We start from the raw sequence: 21,158 nt of genomic DNA on the forward strand, positions 1-21,158 counted from the left end.
TTCGTAAAGGTTGGGCTCCAAGATCAGAGGGTGAGTTAAATGCTGTCTTCATGACTCCACCTTAATATAATGAGCCACTGTTTATTGCTCTGGGCCCCATGCCAAACACTTGATGCACAGTATCTCAGTCAAGCCTCCCAGCACCTGGATGAGGTGCGTACTAGTGTTGAACCCATTTTTCAAATGCGGGAACTGAAGTTAGGACTTTGAGTAGCTTGCCTGGGGTCACATAGTGAGGAAGTGGTGGGTCTGGGACTCCCCGGGTCTCCAGCACTTGGCATTCATTGTTGCATGTCCTACAGTTGTCCGTGGGTTATCTGTGTGGGCAGTGGGACTGGGATCCCTAATAGTGAATTCACAAGGAAATAGCTACAGAGAATGCTCCGTTATCTAGGTCAGGTCCTAAAGCCATCTGGTTCCATCTACTGCATATTTGTTTCTCCTTCACCCCTTCCTGCCCCCAAAGGGGAAATCCACTCCCTCCCTTGTTTGACTTATTATCTGGCTTATCATCAGCTCCCTGAGGGATCTGGGTGTAGTTGGAGTCCGCGGTGAAGCGGGGCTTCGCCACATCCTGACTTGGGTGTGCTCTGCTGCTTGCCTCCCCGTCAGTCTTCACTGAGGCAGCGCAGTGTGTTAATGACCTTGCATCCAACCTCTCCACTGCGGTTCACACCCAGCACTCAGTCCAGAGGGCGCAATGGGGGCGTCCCTAGGGGTGGTCTCGCCCTGACAGTCCCTCAGATGTGCTCGGGTGGTCTCCGAGTCTCGCATCGTCTGTAAGCTGTGACTTCCTGGGAGAGCCCATCCTCCTTCAGGGAGCTCCCAGCTCCGGTGTGTGCTCTGTCTCCACAGGGGCGAGAAGAAGAAGAAGCGAGACCGGCAGATCCAGAAAGTCACCAACGCCATGCGGGCCTTCGCCTTCACAAATGTGCTGCTTGTGGGCTTTGGGGTGACCTGTCTCATTCCCAACCTGCCTCTGCAGGTGGGTACGGGGAGAAGGAGAGGTCGGGTGGGATGTGGGACAGTGAGACTAGAAGGGACGTGATGTGTCATGGAAGCCATCAACAAAGACCATGGTGACTTTTCATTCATTTATTGCAACCAACAACCAACCAGCCCGCTGTTATTTACCAAGGGCTTCTTACTTGCCAGGTTCTGTGCTTAATGCAGGGGGTGAGCTCTAAATGAAACTGGGATTGCCTTTCACAGAAGACTCTTCTCTATGAAGGCATATCCTTCTTCATGGCCTTTTGAGCATCTTGCATGCCGTGAATACCACCACCATACTGTCCCCCAGAACTATGTGGGGTAGTTGTATGGCTCCTTGTTTTGCTTTTGCTCACACAGTTGAAACCTGAGGTCCAAAGAGGTCTGGCTAATCTGTGGCATTGATGGGACCATCTACTCTGGTACAAGAATGCCTACGGGGTATCTGTGTTGTAGAGAGTTGGGAAAGACTGTGATGATCACTGGGCATCAGGGTTCAAAAGTTTAATTCCTTTTCACAAGATTTTTGTTGCTTTTGAAAGCTGACTTTTGGCAGACATTGCAAGCAAAGTAGATTTTGTCACCTGCCCAGCTCTACCCTTACGTCCATGAAAGTGTTCTAGTGCCAATCTCCAAGTTTGTTTATTTTTATTATGACGATTTTTTAAATCCCCAAGTTTATGAACTTTGAAGGGACCTGAATAATGGCATTGCTTCCACATGGGTTAGCTCAAGTCCAGATAGTATCTTGGGCCAGGTCCAGAAGGAAAGCCAGAGTCTCTCTCTCTCTCTCTTTTTTTTTTTTTTTTTTTTTTTTTGCAAGTGGCCATGTGTTGAAGTACATTGAACACCCAGCTGTGCACCGCCCATGGGTACTATCATGTGCATGTGCCGACATTCTGTGTGAGACCAGAGTAAACCACTGGAGGCTTGTTCCAGTTCCCAGTGAGAGTGTCTTTGTATTCCTGGTGCCCTCCCAGCTTCCTGGTGGCTGTCCCCTCTTACAAGGCTGGTCGATAGATCCTTGCCTTGACCACCTTGTCTAATGAAGGGGCAGTGCTCACTAGGGACAGTCTTCTGCTTTGTGTTTTATTTAGTTCTTGTTGAAAGAAAAGTTATGAAAAGGCAACAAGACACTTGAAGTGGAAAGGGGGAACCTGCACAAGGATGTGTGAGCAAGCATAGTTGGGCACAGCCCTCTTGCAACACTGCAGAGAGCAGCCCCTGCCCCCTCTGCCGCCCACATTCCTGGGAACAGGTCCTGGCTGCTAAGCAGGATGGCAGGGCCGTGTGCAAAGGGCGAATAAAGGGTCCCAGCGGCTGTGGCAAAATGGACACAGCTCTCTCGCTCCTCAGGAATTATCTACAAATGCTTCTTGGAGCTTGCCAAGCCGGCCAGCTGTGGCCTTTTTAAGAAGCTGAACTTTCGGGTAGGGAGAAGGAAAGCTATCAGCCGTTAGGACCTGAGTGACCAGGCACAGAGACCTCTGGGCACCATCCTCAGGTCAGCAAAGGCAGGAGATCAAATCATGATTAATGACCTCCTATTTAATGCTGTGTCAGTACATCTATAACTGCTGACTCTGGGTGGAGGCAGGAGGAGCCCTGACTCGGTGTTTGCCAATTTCCTTGGTGTAAATGCTTTCACCATGGCTGATTTCAACTGATATGACGTCCCCAAATGTGCAGTTGAAAAGAGATTCACAGTGACACGCCATCGTACGGTACTCCCGCCGTACTAGACTATAAACGTAGAAACCCCCAGAGCACAGATAATAGCAAAATAATTAAGAAATGGTGAATTCTGAGTATCCGTTACCTCTGTTTTTATATAATTTGTTTAATTCTAAGTCTTTATGAATTTAATTTTTCGTAGTGACTGTCTCATAGCTGGCTCACAAAATCCCTGACAACTCGGGCATTGGCCCTTGGAGAGCTGGTGTGAGCCAACACCAGTTGCCAGTGCTGCCATTGCTCAGGACCCCAAGGACTGTGGGGACCCTCGCGTTTCTCTGCTCACACTCTGCTCTCCCTCTCTCAGATCCTCTCCTTTATCCTGCACACGATTGTGCGAGGATTCATCCACTCTGCCGTCGGGGGCCTGTATGCCGCCGTGTAAGTGCTGGTTGCCGGGGGTGGCCTGGGGCCGACAGTAAGGGAATGACCTGAGGGAGGTTCCTGGGAGGACCGAGGTCCTGGAGGGGGCCAGCCTGCCATCTGGGCTCATCTTCTTGTGCCAGGGGATGGGTACCGGGGCTTCTGTTGGGTGTGTCAAGGGAAGGTCACACCTGGCGGGAGGTGGGTCAGCGGGCCGACAGTTGGGTGCCCACAAGCCTTGGCATCTAACACGAAGTCAGTTCCCCCGCCAGGGTCAGTGCTCCCGTGTAGCTTGTTATGCCTCGGGGATGGCTGCTCAGCTGAGCCCCGGGACTGCCCTGGTTGCTCACGGGAAGGACAGGGGAGGGCTCTGGCTGCCCAGAACTACAGGGCCTTCCACAGGGGCAATGACATGGATAACTGAGCCCACAATGTGTCAGACTGTTCTCACCCAGAGTCTCAAAGGGCCTGGTTCTGCCACTGGCCTTTTTGGGCCTTGGCTAAAATGAAACCTGCCTCCTTTTCCAAGAGGCCACACATCCAGAAGGAACTACGGTTGTTTTTCCCCCTTGGGCTGGGGCTTGGCTCAAAAATGGAACTCCATGGGGGCGCCTGGCTGGCTCAGTCAGTAGAGGATGTGACTCTTGGTCTTGAGGTTCTGAGTTTGAGCCCCATATTGGGTGTAGAGATTAATTAAAAATAAAATCTTTAAAAAAAAAAAAAAAAGGAACTCAAACACCGTCTCCTGTGTGTCTCTGACCAAAGACTAGCCTGTTCCTCGCTGGGAGCCCCTTCTCACCTCCGGGGCCACAAAGCCTGACATTTCGCTGAGATTTTCTCTCCCCTCCCATCAGCATCCCACGGGGGTCATTCCAGGTCTGCCTGTCGTCCCCCACTCCACCCGATGCCAGGAGGAAGTTGCTGCTGCCCTGGCAGAGTCTGAGAGTCCACCAAGAGTGTGATGCCGAGTTTCCGTGATTACACAATGCTCCTCTGGATGAGGGCGTAGCGGAGCCAGGGCCAGCCTCCAACCTGCTCCCTGGGCCTGTTTGCCAAGCCGCAGAGTCCTGCTGGCACCACTTTCCACTCAGCTCGTCCAGACACCCATGGACCTGGGGCACGCCTGGGTGGAGTGGGGTCCTCCCCAGAATCGGGGGTCTCGCGCCGGTCTGAAAGAGAAATTCACAGTCACAGGACTGCTTGGCAGAAACTAATCCGAGGCAGGCACACCTGGGGCCAAGTTGAGGCCGAGGAGCATTGGGAAAGCCTGCGAGTGGCACCTGTGGTGACAGGTCCCCTGTCTTCCCGGCAGGTACCCCTCCACCCAGTTTGGCAGCCTCACAGGACTGCAGTCGCTGGTCAGTGCTCTCTTCGCTCTCCTGCAGCAGCCCCTGTTTCTGGCCATGATGGGTCCCCTCCAAGGAGACCCTCTATGGGTAAGAAGGGTGTGGGGCAGTGGGGTATGGGCATCTGCCCACTCGGAGCTGGGAGGCATTGCTCAGGAGCTTCCAGGGCCCCAAGGAGAGGCAGTTTGGAACTTCGGTTAGGATGAACTCAGGGTCCCTCTGTGAGCGGTGGCTGTGTAGGAGAAGAAGAGTATCCTTTCTGGACCTGATTTTGGGGTAGCCCTCCTGCTGAGGGTTGGCATTTTTAACCAGGTACTGTGAACGTGCCCCACTCCTGGCCCCACCCCTGGATATTCACAACTGGAGGTCAGAGGTGGAGGGCCCAGGCCCCGAGGGCTTCTCAGCTGGGAATCCTGATACTGGAATGTGGAGCCACGGGCCCTGGGCCCTTCGTCCAGTTTCAGCTTTTCCTTTCCCCTCCTGTGACCTCCCCTCGTCCAAACCTGAGTGTGGGGAAGGCTCTTGAGCCGGGCTCTGCAAAGACCACAGCTCCTGCCCGGCCCCCTGCCTCATGTGACGGCAGCTCTCGTTTCTGCTTCTCCAGGTGAATGTGGGGCTGCTTGCCCTGAGCATGCTGGGGTTCTGCCTCCCCCTCTACCTCGTCTGCTACCGGCGCCAGCTGGAGAGGCAGCTACAGCAGAAGAGGGAGGATGACAAGCTTTTCCTCAAGCTGAACGGCTCCTCCAACCCAGAGGCTTTCGTGTAGCGCTCGCCGCCTCGGAACTGTGGCCTCCTGCCCTTGCTTCAGTGACTCACCGGTGTCCTTCTCCCCATCCCAGAGGACCTCCGTGCACCCTCAGGATCCTCTCCTTCACCATTTTGGAGTCCACGCTCCCTCCCAGGGCCCTGGTCCTGCCTTGGAGCTCTGCAGCGCAAGGACGGACGGGAGAGGGCCCGGATGTGCGATGTTCCTACTGCTGGAAGCAAGGGCTGGCCTGGGCTTTGCTCTGCCACTGTCGAGGGGCCCCGGAGCCTTGAGGCACAATGGTGCCTGCAGGAGGAGCAAGGAGGACCTCCAGCAGGCAGGCTCTCTCTCCCTTAAGTGTCTGGATTCTGCCTCTTGCCAAAGCAGAGGGGTCTGCCACCTACTGCCTGCCACCTGCCCCTCAGCTGCATGCCCACTGGCCACACCTGCCCAAGGACAAAGGCTTGCACTGTCTGCGCGCCCTCGCCTGGCCCCTCAACCTCCTCCCCGGCCAGTCTGAGGCTGCCTGAGGAAGGAAGGACCCGCTTCCTGTTGTTGGTGCTAACTCCTTTGTAATTCCAGCCCCCTGTGGCCTGTCTGTGACCTGTCCTCCTGTTATAGGCCTGTGGAGAAGCCCCCCTGGCTTAAAGCCTGGGGAGGGGACGGAGGGCTGGATAGTCATGCACGGCTAGGAGCCAAGGACAAGGCTGCTTAGCAGTCCCTCACCTCCTCCCTCGGGGCAGGGAGCAAGTTTCCACTGCCACCCTTCATCCAGTCTGTGACCCGAAGGGAATTAAAACAGCACCAACAGGGCACCCCCTACACACACAGCTGTTTTTATGGGGGTGGAAGCCAGGCTGCTGCTGACAGATGAGGAGGTCCAGGCCTGGCCGGGGAGATGGACGGTGAGGGGCCTAAGTGTGTGTGTGTGTGTGTGTGTGTGTGTGTGTGTACATGTGTAAGTGGGATGTGTGACCCTGTGATACGTGTGAGGGATGTGTGTGGTGGGGTGATGGTAAGGTGTGGGCTCTGGGTGTCTGCCCTCATCTTCCCGGGGCCACCCAGGAGCCAGCCAGGCCTGCCACAGGCCCAGGGTCCTGGAGGCAGCCTCACTCTGGGCCTGGAGCTGGTCTGAGGCCGTGGGGCCACAGCGCCCCCTGCCGGCAGACTCCTCCAGGGCCTTGGAGCTGTTTACGGGAAGAGGCCGCCCTTCCTCTGCCAGGCGGGCCTGGCTTTCCAGCCCCCCACCTGACTGCCTCCAGAAATGTGTCTGAGACTTCCTGGGAGTGCTCAGCAGGGTGGGTTGATTTTTAGGTTTCTACTTTTGGGTTTTTTCTTTTTAAGTTTTATCAGACTCCTTTTTATAAAGCAATAAATCCATTTTCCTCCTGGTAAGGGACGCCCCTGCTAAGCATTTCGGTTAATGGCTACACGTGCCTGTTTTGAGCTTGAGGAGAAAAGGCAAGACAAGATTTCTTGCCACTGAGCAGCCCCAGTCCTACCCAGCCAGCCGCTCCCCATCTCTCTGGGTGATTGCCATCTTAGAAGCTACAGTGGGGCCAGGAAGAGACCTTACTCCCCACCCCACCCCCAAACAAACTGCGCTTGTACAGACATCTTAGAAGTGTGGGCCAGACTGCCTCTGCTGTTTATCCCAGCCAAACAGCGAGTCCTGATCCCTTCCATCCCCGACTCAGATTTCTTATTCCTGGATCCGCTGCCCTGAGGGTTCCTCCTGAGCTCAGGACACAAGGTGACCCAGGAGAACCTCAGGCTCAAAGAGACAGAAGCAGAAAGTGGTGAGGGAAACTGGTGGAGAACAGTAAAGGACGGACCCAGGCCCAAATTCGAGTCCTGCATTAACGGTCGAGCACCTTGAACACACCTAATTTTCCTAGATTTCAGTCCACTCAAACATTAAAAAACAAGATATTTGTTTGAAACAATTATTTTTGCTGTTCTTAAAGTTTATTTTTGGAAGAGAGCAAGCAAGCAAGCCGGGAGGGGCAGAGGGAGAGAGGATCCCAAGCAGGCTGTGTGTTGTGGGCGCAGAGCCCAACTCAGCGCTGCATCCTACAAACCGTAAGATCGTGACCTGAGACAAAACCCAGAGTCGGACGCTTAACTGACTGAGCCACCCAGGCGCCCCTAAAACAAATAGTTTTAAAAAGGAGAGAGAACCAGATCAACATTTTCCAAACCGTTCTTCAGAACACCAGTTCTGTGAGATGTTAATTATTCAAATTAAAAAAAAAAACAAAAAAACAAAAACAACTTTCCTGGTCAGGGGCACATGGCTGGCTCAGTCAGTAGAACATGTGACTCTTGATGTTGGGGTTGTGAGTTCAAGCCCCATGTTGGACACAGAGCTTTCTTTTAAAAATAAATAAATAAATAAATAAATAAATGGTCAAATTTGGGAAATGCAGAGTTAAAGTCAGGCAGGTGTTGTACTTTTGTCATGTTCGTGGACCTGTGGCTTCCAAGGCCAGGTGGGGTATGGTGTTAGCAGTCAGAGCTGTCCTCCACATACGGTCTAATGACCACCGGCAGCAGGAACTCCTCGGGTGCTTGTTAAAAAGGTCAACGCCAGGTGTCGCCTCTGGCCCGGAGAATTGACAATCTACATTTTGCTAAGCCCCACCTGGTGATTCTGGGGCACCCAAATTTCGAGACCTAGGGACACAGAGGAGTACAATTTGGGGAGATGGCTAATTAGCAAGGGCCCTTCCGTATTGAGGTTGTACAGACAGGGCCCATGTCGTCCACAGCAGCGCCCAGGCCCGGCCAAAAGGAGCTGCTGCCTATCTCTCCCAACCCACCTGCAGGACATGGGCACTTTGTGAGAAGAAGCAGGCATTGAGAAACTAGAGGGCAGGCTGGAAAAGAGTCCAAGGCCAACAGTGCATGGAGCAGTACCAGATGGGTCAGGTAACTGCGCCCCCACCCCCTTGTCGGGGGCCAGTCATTCTGCTCTGACAGTACGGAGTTGATGGGTTACATATTTTCCTGTTATCATCCTTGAATCATAATAACCCAGGAGTTAGATACTATCCCTATTTTATAGCTGGAAAACTCGAGGCCCGGGGGTGGAGTAACATGCTTAAGGTTAGAGCCAGGACTCCTGAAGTCATTAGAGCATCCAAGGCCCTCTAGGCCAGGACATTCCATTTGGAGCATCAGTCCCAGGGCCCACTGGGCCTTGGGAGCAGGGCAGCAACAGCCCAGGGAAAGGAAGCAAAAAGCCAGGCATGGTCTCCATTTCCTGGAGCCAAGAGCTTCCTCAGAGCCTGGATTGAGCTCTACTTAGTAGAGTCATCTTGGCCCTGGAGACTGGTGGGTACAAGGGGGAGCAAATCTCTGGTCACCCCCACCCTGAGAAGAGTGCCCTGGGGTGGGAAAGGGACCACGAGCTGGTCAAAGGCAGTGGACACCAAGTGGCCACAGCCCTCTGGTCTCGTCCCACCCCCCCAGCCTCCAGGCTCCTCGTGGGAAGGAGCAGGAAGTGATGCCTGGTCCTGCGCTTTTGGTCGGAGAGAGGAAGGGGGCTGGGCCGTCCTCAGGAACGTTGCCAGGGGTCTCCTCCTGTCTAGTCTTCCTGGACTCCTGTCTGGGAGTCTAGTCATTCCTTTGTGGTTGGCTTCCTGCAAACGCTGCTGGGGAAAGTTCCAACCCTTCTAAATCCCACAGTTATGGTTGCAGGCCCCTGTGGGTTCCTTTTGGTTTTGCTCCATCTCCTTTCCCTCTTGTATCCAGAATCGGCGTGGTCAAAGGAACTTCTGCTCAAGCCCCCATCGTCATGGCCCCTGGGCTTTGCAGTCTGAGGGGGGCATCACTCTGCCCTGGGCCCCAAGGACACTGAAAATGGGGACACACCTGGTATTGGGGGTATACGTGCAGGACTGCCCCAGACAGCAGCACATTCAGCTCCGTGGAGTTGTTGATGCACTTGCATCAGCCTGTGTGAGTCTGAGCAGACACGTAAGGTGGGGGTGTGGGGACGAGTGGTTGGCACTCTGTGGTCAGGGGCTCCTGTCAGAGAGCTCTGAGAAGTCTTCTCGACAGGATCGGGCTTCAGAGGCTGTTTAAACACCAGCTCCCCTCTTCTCTGAAGGAGAATATGATGGCTCCTCACAGGCTCTTGGGGTGGTGGGCGCCTTACCTGTTCCAATTGCCAGGGGACCAACTCAAGGGTGATAGCCCATTTTTCCCAAAACGGTATAGGTCGTGGGGTTGTGAGGATTAGGAGCCCAGGACCCCCAAAGTGAAAGAGTTGGTTTTCCATAGGCTGCAGCCCCCACCCCGGTCCCCCAGGGTTGGGGGCAAGGTCAGGGTGAACAGGTAGGCTCTGTGAGGCTGTTTCCACGCATTTCCTAACTTACCCAAGCCCTGGGGTGAGGACACAGTGTCAAGAAGGAGGTGTGGCATCCTCCACGTGGGTAGCCTGCCACAGTGCCAGCCTCTCCCTGCCAGCAGGGGGCCACCACCCGTGCCCCTGGGTCTCTGCAGACAGCACATTCACCTTTGAAGTCAGTCATTCTCAGCCTCCTGGGTGGATCCGAGACTGAACCCGGGCCCCTGGCAGCTCCCAGCCTCTTGACCCATCCCAGGTAAGGCTCCATGCCTTATCTTCCCGTGCCAAGGAGGCAGTGAGAGGAGGAGCAGAGGTTAGAGGCCCCACGGCATATACTGTCTCCGTGGCCTTAGGCAAGTCTTGAGCCTCAGTTTCCTTACCTGTAAAATGGAGGTGATCCCCTCACTGGGAGGTAGGTGGACATGGGCATAAAGCACATGTACAGTGCTATACTGCGGATAGCACAGGGAACAAAGACCGTCCCCACCCTAACCCCATCCATACAACGTGACATCTACCTTAGGCAACTCTGACCGGAACAGACTTGTGGCCAACTAAAGGAAGTGAGGTCCGTTTCCGCTGACCCGTATCCCTCTCAGAACCCCTCTCGAAGCAAAAGCCTTAAGAAGTTGTCCCTTTGTTCATCTTGTTCATTGTTATTTTTCGTTTATTTCTCACATTTTAGTAAGTGACTCGGCCCCAAAGCGTCTCAAGATAATTTCTAAGTGGTGGGTGTTCAGGCGCCCCGACAGTTCATGCTAAGCAGGGTGACTCGGGTCACTGCATGTAGGTGGCACCTCCGTACCACCTCCTGCACAACTGCTTGGCTGTGCCTCAGTGTGTGCGTGTGTGCACGTGTGAGTTGAGATGTGCTCCGGGCACGTCAGGTGTGGACGCGTTTTGAGGAGCGTGTAGGAGCTTGTCTGTGTGCTGGAGAAGAGGCAGAGGGTCTTGCCTCGCTGAATCCCTTTCCATGGCTGGGAAGGCCTGGGTCCTGAGTGGTGCCTGAAGGGTTCATCGGTGCCCTGTGTCAACCAGGGTCAATAGTGACACCGCTCCTCAGTAACTGACCCTGACTCCCGGCCCTATTGCTGTTTCTGGCACCTGGCTTACTTCCTGGCACACAGTAAGCACTCAATAAATGTATGCTGAGAATGACTAACAACTACTTCCTCCTCTGCTCCCGTGTCTCTTCCTAAGTCCCCCGTCTTTCTGCCCCTTACCTTTTGCTCAGATTCTGTGTCACTTGTCTGACGTGTGCTCCCTGACCCCCACCCCTCCCCTATGGTGCCCTTGCCATGGCCCAGCTTTGCTGGCTTGGCCTTCTGGGTGGCTATTTTAAGAGGTGGGGGAGGGACAGAGTGAGGGGCCTCTTGGGTGGGAAGACCAAGGCTTCTGGTGAATTCTGGTTCTAAAGGGAGCTCATCCTCATCTCTTTTCTTTCGTACTAAGGTGGTGGTCATGGGCATGACTGCTCCTTCTAAGATTTCCCACCATGCTGGCTGCCCTCCTGCCAGGGCCCTGGGCAGTGGCAGAGAGAGAGAGAGAGGGAGAGAGAGAGCCACTGGGCCTCTCCGGAGAAGCCACAAGGAGATCCCCATCCCAGGGAGGGAAGGGATGGCCTGGCCCCTCACCCTAATTGTGTGGAGGGGGCTTGAGGCCCAGGGGAGGGATGTGCATGGCCTCAGGGGCCAGCTGGGGAAAGGATGAGAGGGAATATTACCTGGGTATGTGTGGGAGCTCCTACCTGTCAGGATTGCAAATTCAAAAGCTAAGGCTCTGACACATCCCTTTGCTACCTTTCCTTTCCCCATGTTTGACTGAGAAAGCACAGAGAAATATTTCTCTAACGTAAGTAGAGCCACAGCATAAGGTCTCTGGTAATGCAGGCGTTGTTAGCCCTTGACCTCCATGCCAGGGACACAGGAGGACTTGGGGGGGGGGGACTGGGGGGACGTGGAGGCCACAGCCTCCATCTAAAGGGCAGCCTTGACCCCACTCTATCGTGGCCACGTGGGAATGAGCCTAGTGTTGTCTGTCAGATCTTCTGAGTTTTTTCAGGAGAAGCTGAAAATCCTAAATTTTATTATTTTTTTAAAAATTCTCTTTCTCGGGGCACCTGGGTGGCTCAGTGAGGTGAGCGTCCGACTCTTGGTTTTGGCCACGTCACGATCCCAGGGTCGTGGGATCAAGCCCAGCATCAGGCTCTGCCCTGAGTGGGGAGCCTGCTTGGGATTCTCTCTTCCTCTGCCCCTCTCCTCCACTTGTGCTCTCTCTCTCTCTCTGTCTCTCAAATAAAAATTAAAAAAAATTTTTTTTAATTCCCATTTTCAACTGTCGGCTCAAAACAATTTTTTAAAAACTCTCATGGCTGCTCAAATAGCTTTCCACTGTATGCAGACCAAACACACCAGAGGTAAGGAGAGAGGAGAATGTGCAGGGCCTCCTTGCCTCTTTCGGGTGCCCCAAACAACTGCTTGTCTATTTCCTTGGCTCCAGCAGGTGACACGTTTGTCTTGCATCAGATTGTGGCCCTATCTGGCCTGGGACCTTTTCATTTTTCCCTTTGTCTCCCCCAAGCCTGGTGCATAATGAATGCTGTGGAGGGAGCAAGTGGGTTAAACACTCTAGTCTGGCTTCTAGAGGGGCCGAGTCTCCATTTAGGGACAGGGAATTGTCAGGCAAAGTGCAGGGCAGAAGCAGCCCGCCCTTACTGGCTGAGTGCCTGCCCGTGGCCTGGACTGGCCGACACCCTCCTCCTCCCAGTGGGTCCAGCCCAGCAGCCAGGGTCACGCCTTTGTCTGTTTTCTTGTCCGGTGTCTGTCTCTCCACTAGAATGAATGCCTCTTGAAAGCTGCCCCATGCTCTGTCCTGGTCACTGCAATACTTCCAGGGCCCAGAATGGTGCCCGGCAAGGAACAGCTGCTCAATAAATATTTGGAAGATGAAATTTGAAAATGGAGAGAGACAGACAGAAATGAACTGAAAAGGGGCTGACACACACTGAGAAAGGGGAAGAGCATGCCCTCGCCAGCCAGGAAGGGACACAGCAGAAGACGGAAACAGTGAAACACAGTCTCCTCGAGATACCCAGAGGTGGGTTCCAGGTGTGGCTGTGGCCCAAGCAGTCACAGGGCCGGCCAGCCAGGAGGACCTGGGCGGGGGTCGGAGCTTTGAGATACACAGACGTGAGGACGAAGGCAGGAGGAAGTCCAAGGTGGAGCGAACAGCACACAGGCCAGGGCAGGAGACCGCTGGGAAGAGAAGATGGCAGAAACACTGGCTGAAGGTCATCGCCCAGACAGAGCAGTGTGACAAAGACTGAAACCAGAGGGCTGGGGAGAGGCAGAGAGAGGTCTGAAGAGGACAGGCAGGAGGAGAAGTGAAGAGAGACAGAGAGAGGAAAGACAGAGACAGAATGATACAGAGAAACAGAGGGCAGAGAGAGACAGAACAGAGAGGGAGACAAAGGTACAGAGAGATACAGAGACAGAGAGAGATACAAAGAGACAGGAGAGACAGAATTGGTGAGGGAATATGGGAGGGAGAGAAGACAGAAATTCTGGTGCAGATAGAGATGGAAAGAGGGAGAGAAACAAAGAAGGAGACATGATAGGAGGTCACTGTGACACTCGAGATTTTAAGCCTGGAGCCTGGAGAAGTAGTTTTTTAAATTATTTTTCATTTTCTTATTTGAGAGAGAGATGGGGGGGGGGGGGGGGGGGGAAGGATGCAGAGGAAGAGAGAAAGAGAATCCCAAGCAGGCTCCACACTCATCGTGGAGTCTGATGCGGGGCTCGAACTCCTGAATTGTGAGATCGTAACCCGAGCCGAAACCAAGAGTGGGACGCCCAACCCACTGAGCCACCCAGATGCCATCGGAGAGGTAGATTTAAGGGGCGGTGGCGTCCATCCCTCTTTCCTCACAACACCCCTTCCCCAATAATGATGATATGGAAATGTGCCATGCACTGCACAAGATGGCCTCAAGGACACTGCCTTGTCTCCTGATTCCTAGCAGGCAGGCACAATCATTGCCCAGTTTTACAACTGAGGAAGCTAAGGCACAGAGAGGTTAAGTACCTTGCCCAAGTTCATACAGGCGGAAGGACTGGAAGGCATGGGGCACCGGGGGATCTGCTCCCACAGCGGGGCTAAGGACTCCCAGGGGGCCAAGCTAGAAAGTGCTGTGGCACCCGCATGTGAGGGCTAACTCTTAAACACACCCGAAGCAGAGCTTGCTAGAGTGGAAGATGTAAGAAACATCGCAAAGCTAAAATGTGGGGGAAATGTAGACCTTATTCAGACACTGAACTTATCTAAAAGAAACTGCAAAATATTTTTTAGATAATAAGAGAAATCTGAATATGAACTGCGTAGGAGATAATATCAAGAAATGATTAATTTGGGGTGCCTGGCTGGCTCAGTTGGTAGAGCATGTGACTCTTGATCTCAGGGTCATGAGTTCAAGCCCCACATTGGGGGTCGATATTACTTAAAAAAAAAAAAAAAAAAAAAAAAAAAAGAGGAGCATCTAGGAGGCTCAGTTGGTTGAGCATCTGACTCTTGACTTTGGCTCAGGTCATGATCCCAGGGTCATGGGATCAAACCCCCGTGTCAGGCTCCAGGCTGAACATGGAGCCTGCTCAAAGATTCTCTCTCTCTTTCTCTCTGTCTGGCCCTCTCTCCCACTCATGCTATCTCTTTTTCTCTCTCTCAAAGGAAATAAATAAACATTAAAAAAAAGAAATTGTTGGGGCGTCTTGGTGGTTCAGTCAGTTAAGCATCCACCTTGGCTCAGGGCATGATCTCAAGGTTCATAAGTTCCAGCCCCACATAGGGCTCTGTGCCCACAGCTCAGAGCCTGATGCCTGCTTCAGATTCTGTGTCTCCGTCTCTCTCTGCCCCTCCCCTGCTCATGGTCTGTCTGTCTCTCTCTCAAAAATAAATAAACATTTAAAAAAAGAAATTATTAATTTTTTAAGTATGACAATGGCATGGGTTTTCGAGAAAATATTCCTATTCCTAGAATGCATACCAAAACATAGAGGGGTGAGGTGGTATGATGTCTGAGATCTGCTTTAAAATGTTTCAGAAAAGGGGCGACTGGGTGGCTTAGCTTGTTAAGCGTCTGACTTCAGCTCAGGTCGTGATCTCACGGTTTGTGAGTTTAGTTCGAGCCCCGCATCAGGCTCTGTGCTGACAGTGCAGAGCCTGCTTCGGATCCTGTGTCCCTTCCTTCCCCTCTGCTCCTCCCCCGCTCACGCGCATGCGCGATCTCTCTAAAAAATACGTAAACATTTAAAATAAAATGTTCCAGAAAAGAGATAAAGCATGAGCGGCAAAATCTCTCTAACCGTTGGATCTGGGTGACAAGGACTGGGGGTTCCTTAAGGCCCTGGGTGGCTGCCCCCTGTCCCCGGAACAGAGATACAGTTCTCTAGCTTGGCACTCAGTCCCACCTGTGTGCCCACGCAGAACACGCTCGAATGCTAACCAGAGGCCCTCGTAGCGTTCTGCCTCTGCACCTTTGCATGTCATAGTTTCCCTCTGGAGATGCCATTTCCTCTTCCAATGTGGCTCAAGTGCCTGTTGTCCCAGGATGCTTCCCACGCCTCTGCAGCCCAGAGAGGCCTCTCCTTGGACCTGTTCTTTGTGTCACACATGTTCCCCTTTGTCACAAGCTACCTTGTGTCACGAGTTACAGTTCTCCAAAACTGCAAGTCCTCCTCCCTGTGAGCGACTCAAGAGCAGGGGCTGTTTCTCAGGCATTTTGATTATTGTTTTGCTTCTTACTTTCCCCAGAGCCCAGCACAGCCCTCCAAGCCCCTTTGTCTCAGCTTTTGTTAACTAAGAGTCTGCTTAGCAATAATTCCTCTCATCATGGAGGGCTCAGTGTAAACCTCGCCTCCTCTAAGCGCCTTCCCTGACCACCCCATTAATGTCACCTGCCACTGCCCACAGTCACCACGTTCAGCCTCTCCGGAACATTTATCACTACTTGAAGTTATTTCTGTGTTTGTTTATACTCCACTCCCTCACTCTGAACAAGGGAAGGACCTGGTTTTTCTAGGTCACCCCCCGTGTCCCAAGTGCTGAGAAAAAAGCCCAGGACAGGGCCAGGAGCTCAATCAGTATTTACTGAGTGAATTCACTAGTTGTCCCAACTAGACTTCAGGCTCCCAGAGGGCATGGTTCGGTTACTTTCTGGAGAGAACTAGCACATGGCGATTGTTAAACAACTATTCACTGCTATTATGTAGGAGAAAAAGCCCTCTACTGAAGGGTCAGGGGATCAGGGTCCAGTTCAACTTGGACTTTGGGTGGTAATATCTCTTCTCTTGGCCTTCCTTCAAGGGGCTTGGATTTCTGGGGCAATCCACGCACCTACTTTAGGATTTGATGAACGAGTGGCCAACATGGGCAATACTCAGAGCTGTCCTGGGGTACGAGTCATGGCTTGACAGCAATATGCCACCTACTCCACCCTCCCTTCCCAAATCCGTACAGTGGCAGCCCACCCACCATCACCTGGCTGTCCCTCAAGTCCACCCGTGGAGTCATTATCTTCTGCTGTGCAAATCTACCTTTCTGGTATTCTTCTGAAGACAGTACTGCCCACCCAGGCTCCCAGGCCAGAAACCTGGGTGGTTTTCTTCCTTTCTTCCTCAGCCAATTAGTCAACAAGCCTTGCTGATATCACCTCTTGAGCTGCTTCCCTCCACTGCCCTTTCCCATCACTGTCATCTTCACCTGGACTTCTGCAGAGGCCTCCTTACTGGTCACCCTGCCTCTGCTCTGGCCCCCGCCATCCCCTCTCCACCCATCGCTCAGAGTGAGCCTCCAAACACCAAACCTGCTTAAAACCCCTAAAAGGCCCCAGCCCCCTTAGGATGGACTCCAAACAACTTATCATCACCTGCCGGGAACTGCATTATCTGCCCCCAACCCTCTCCCCACTCAGCCTGGTAAACTCTCCCTTTCCAAGCTCTCTGCAGACCTCAGCTTAGAACTTCCTCTTCCGGGGAGTGCCTGGCTGGCTCATTCCATAGAGCATGTGCCTCTTGATCTCAGGGTCGTGAGTTTGAGCCCCACGATGGGTGTGGGGATTCCTTTATAAAAAAAAAAAAATCTTAAAAACAAAGTGAAAAAAACCAAACAAACCCTCTTCTTCCAGGAAAATTTTGAGGACTATACCTCCAGTGTAATCCCATCAAGCTTGTGTTTCACTATTCACGGGCCTTTTCTCATTTCTGCTCGGTTCATTCTTTCAAAAAAAGCACAGGTTTTGGTACACAGCAGGTACTCTGCAAACACTTATTGGATGAATGACATCACACTAAGACTGTTAGGTGAAAATCTCCATCACATGCTCTCTATGGACTTGAACAAGCCATTCATTCACTTTTGAGCAATTCCTTTAGCCTCTGCCTCCTCCTCCTCCTCACCTGTAAATGCGGACAGTAATGGTAACTTTTTCCGGTAGAGTTGTTGTGAGGAGTCAAGCACTTAGAACAGCAGTTGCATGTAAATTTGGCTATTTTAAATATTTTCTTGGCACAACTGTTTCCTTGATCTCAACCCACCCCGCTGAGGGGGGCCAAACGTACAGGTGCAAAACAGTCACACCTAGGTCCCCACGCGACACCTTGATGTCCGCTTCGCCTACTGCCCTGGGCGGGCGGCGGGGAGTTCTTGACCCCCGCTGGGGGCCCACCTCGGAAGAGGACGCAGGCGCCGCGGCCCACTTAAGGATGGAGGGGGCGGGCCCGAGAAGGCTCCGCCTTCGCGCTGAGGTCAGCGCGCACCGCTTGCGTGTGACGCTCTGGTTGCCGCAGAGACGCCCCGCCCCCGCGCGGCGCTGCGGAACCGGAGCTCCGGGCGGCGTCGGCAGCGGCGCGGGAGGCGGCAAGGCCGGGGCGGCAGAAGCCGGCGCGGCGACCGCAGCGAGAGCGGCGGGGACGGAGCAGACCACGACGAAGGCGCGCAGGCAGCAGGGCCGGGCCGGGCCACGGGGAGAGCGGCCGCCGGGAAGCGGGCGGGAGGCCGGGCGGGCAGCGGGCAGCCGCCGAGCTGCGGAGCGACATGGTGCTGCTCAAGGAGTAGTGAGTGTCCGGCGCGCCGTGCGGAAGCGGGGAGGAAGGGAAAGTCGGGGATGACGACCAGGGAGCCTGATGGCTTGGCGGAGTGGATGCAGCGACCGGACGGGGATGGGGAGCAATGGATGGGCTGTTGGGCGGCCCAGCAGGGGCTGAGGGGACCGTGAGGGCCGGAAAGGGCCTGAGGTGGGGCCAACGGGGATAGAGAGATACGGACAGCTCCTGAGGTGGGGCCTGAGGGACAGTGAGGGCCGAATAGGCCTGAGAGAAGAGGCCAAAGGGACAATGAGGGCTGGACAGGGCCAGAGATGGGGTCAAGGGGACAGTGAGAGCCAGCAGGGCATGAGGAGGGGCTTGAGGGGATGGAGATGCGTGGTGGCCCTACAGTGGGGGCAGAGGGACGAAGGGGCCCGCCAGAACTACAGGAGTGGCCGCGGGGACTGGCGGGAGAAGGAGGAGTAGGCTTCAGGGGCTGAGGAACAGTTAAGACAGCTTCAGGAATGGAGCTGAGATGGTGGAGAGGAGCGTGAGGGGGACCTGGAGTATGAGGAGTGGCCGCCTTAGGCATGGGGAGGATTGTAAGGAAGTGCACACAGGGAAAGGTGCAGGGAGTTAGGGCCAGGCTTGGGTGACAGAGGAAGGGTCTAAGAAGATTGCAGAGGGCACTGGTGGCGTGACATGGTGCCTAAGTGGTAGGTGCAGGGGAGGAGGTACTTGGAAAGAAGCTTAGGATGTTTGCTTGGGACTTGGGGGACACTTGGGGAAGGCATCCAGAAAATATTGGGGAGGAGCTGGTTTGTGGGAGTTATAGTGCTGGAGAGGGCTGGGATGTTACCAGGGTAGAGGACAGTTTGGAGAGGGAGTAGGTTTGTGAATGTATGTAATAAATAAACGTATTGGAGTAGGGGTTAGGGGGCAGGGGCAGCCTGTCTCTAGGGCAATCTCAGTCTTGGTGCAAAGAGGGAAATTGGTTTGAGAAATTAAGGAGGTGCCCATAAAGCCATTACTTGAGGAAAGACAGTGAAGGGTGAGGGAGTTCTCGACTAGTGACTGGGGTGGAAAACTAGTGACTTCTGGTAGGTGTTGCGGGCAGAAGGCTTGCTCCTGAAATCCAGGGGATTGGATGACAGCTGGGGATGTGTAGATGGCTAAATCTTTCAAACACTAGATGACCCATCACTGAAGCTCATGGTTCCAAGTAAACATTTCAGGGCTTCCTCCCTGCCCCCAAAGAGGAGAGATTGAATGCGTGTGTGTAGAATTTACAGTGAAACTGTGCTTCCCTGGAGAAGAGGGTGGGTGGGCAGCATTGGGTCAGAAGCCCAGGAAATCCAGAGGGGGGAGATGTCCCCATAGAGAGCAACTGGTGGAACTCACTTGGTAGCCAGGCAGGTGTGCGGAGGGCTGTTTCCATTCTGTCATTGAAAGCACTTTGCCCCATCCCATATGGCTTGCTCCTTGGAGGTGTTTAGGACATTTAGGACATAGTGTGGCGCTTTGGATAACAAAGGGAGCAGAGACCCAAGCTGTCGTCCCAGCTGGACACCTCATCTGAACAGCATTTTTTGGAGCCCCTCCACCTCTGGTTCTTGACATCCAGTCTGATGTTGATCCAGCCAGAGCTTGGAGCTTGGTATGGTGAGGAGGAAGAACCTTGGGATACCAATGGGAGGAGAGCATGGTGCACTTTGGCTTTTAACCTCGACCGTCCAGAAAACAGGCTTTTCCCATCCCATCCCATTCTCCTGATCTTTTTATCTCTTCCCAAGTGAATTCCAGAGTCTGTAGAAACCTGTAGTTTTGTGAAGAAGGTCAGGCAGGGAAGGGACCTTCAGAAGAGATCTGAGTGAGTTTTGAAGAAAGGGCCTTCCTCCCCAGTCTTTGTTCTTCTACCCTTGAAGCCTATCAGGGAAAGGTCCAAGGTGCCGGGGCTGCAGAGCCTGCCTGGCATCTGCGTTTCCTTCCTGCCTGACTTGTGCCCCGCGTGTGCTCCGGCGAGTGTGTGCGTCCTGGGGCAGGGGCCGAGGAGGGGGGCATCCGAGACACTTGGCCGTGGCTGCAGTGCTGCAGCTCTGGGAAGGGTGGAAGTGAAGGTCACACTGAAGTGAGCACAGCTCCAGTCTCAGCCCAGCACTGCCCCTGTGGCCCTATCCTTTGGAATTGCACCCAATTGCTGCTAAAGTGGTTTTGCTCCTGAGGAGCCAGGGAGAGACGTCCGGGTGTGCGGCTGTCACGTAAGGCAGCCTCAGAGCATCCCGTCAGGAGCTGGGGGAGACTTGGTGCCTACCCAGGGTCTGGCGGTTTCCCTGGTGATTTTTCTGACACTTCCTCTAACAGGATTCTCCTGGATTTGATTTCTGCAAATTCTTGGATGTGATTCTTACTGCTGTTCTTGCAGATAAAAGGCGTATTGTTTTCTAGGAAGTTTCTTCTGAGGGTGCAGAAATTGTGGCCTCCACGTTGGAAGTATTTTTCTGAGCTGTCGGCTTTCTCTAATGGCAGGAGGGCATTCGCGGCGGCATCCAGTAACCTGCAGGATTTGTGTTATTTGAGTCATTCTGGAGGAGGGGGTTAGCAGGGCAGTGAGCACTTGAAGCCCCTTTTGTTTTTCCTGCTCCTTTTTTGCCCCGCACCTTGCCTTCAGTGTGATGTTTTTCTCGGACCCCTGTGTGCTTCTTGCTACCTGGGGGACCTTTGTGGATTTGGAAAATGGTGAGCGGACTGTTTAGCAGCCTGGAGCACAGATCCCAGTTGTCGGAAGCACTGCCTAGGAAGGAGAACATAGCAGCTCACGCTTCGCCAAGCGTGCGAGGTGTAGGAGGCTCCAGGGCGTGCCAGCTGGGGTCTGGGCACTGAGAACCTGAGCTCGGGAGCGGGCCTCGTCTGTATGAATACAACCAAGTGTTTTGGTCTCACCTCTCTGACCGCGCGGCTTTCAGCTGGGTCTCGGCTGTTGCTCTGCCACTAGCCCTCGCACCTCTGTGGAATGCTGACGGGCGTGAGACCTGGCTGGGCATGACTTGTTGGTCATGGCTTGTTGGCACCTCCCACAATCAGTGGTCGTTAAGATGGAGAAGAAGTAAAAGGAAACTGTCAATTGGGGTGCCTTTGGACAGCTTCTGGAGTTGAAGACACAAGTCGAGTGTCCTCTCTTGGTGACTTTGTGATAGTAGCTTGTATTGCAATATCCTGCCTCATAGCAGAGATGGTTGGTGTGTGCTCTTGGGGTGATTAAGCTTTGAAGGAGCTTGGTCCCTTCCTAGCTTTCTACCTTGAGGGCCATCGTCAGGACATTGGGCCCGTAGAGATGAAATCCCCAGGGCCTGAGTCTTCAGGTCTGACTCCTCATCTTGGCTTCAGAGTTTGCGGGGGGAGGGGGGGGGGGGGAGGGGAGGGGGGAGGGGGGGTCCTCGTTTTGCTGGGAAAGATATCAGTGGGGGAAAGGAAGAAGAAGACAGCTCCAAATGTGAGTCAGAGGCCTGCGAAGTAGCCCGTAGGGGGACAGGCTTGCACTGAATCACAGGTTC

At 53.7% G+C, this 21,158-nt stretch overlaps 2 protein-coding genes across 6 annotated transcripts in view; both read left to right on the top strand.

The window, feature by feature from the left end:
* The window catches only part of SLC43A2 (solute carrier family 43 member 2), a 37,733-nt gene extending 30,606 nt beyond the window's left edge, over window positions 1-7,127 (top strand). For 4 of the 5 annotated variants that reach the window (XM_019817364.3, XM_003996420.6, XM_019817367.2 and 1 more), the window contains 4 exons: window positions 856-985; window positions 3,032-3,105; window positions 4,400-4,523; window positions 5,038-7,127. In XM_019817364.3, the coding sequence (XP_019672923.2) occupies window positions 856-985; window positions 3,032-3,105; window positions 4,400-4,523; window positions 5,038-5,199 (490 nt within the window). In that variant the 3' untranslated portion in view covers window positions 5,200-7,127. The remainder of the gene's footprint in view (window positions 1-855; window positions 986-3,031; window positions 3,106-4,399; window positions 4,524-5,037) is intronic. The other variant, XM_019817365.3, reaches the window with a different exon arrangement.
* A 10,373-nt stretch (window positions 7,128-17,500) lies between these two features.
* Window positions 17,501-21,158, top strand: part of PITPNA (phosphatidylinositol transfer protein alpha) — a 40,476-nt gene continuing 36,818 nt past the window's right edge. Inside the window, exon 1 of the mRNA XM_011289023.4 lies at window positions 17,501-17,637. Within this exon, the coding sequence (XP_011287325.1) occupies window positions 17,618-17,637 (20 nt within the window). The 5' untranslated portion in view covers window positions 17,501-17,617. The remainder of the gene's footprint in view (window positions 17,638-21,158) is intronic.

The sequence above is a fragment of the Felis catus genome, chromosome E1 (assembly GCF_018350175.1).
Source record: "Felis catus isolate Fca126 chromosome E1, F.catus_Fca126_mat1.0, whole genome shotgun sequence".
Taxonomy (NCBI): domain Eukaryota; kingdom Metazoa; phylum Chordata; class Mammalia; order Carnivora; family Felidae; genus Felis; species Felis catus.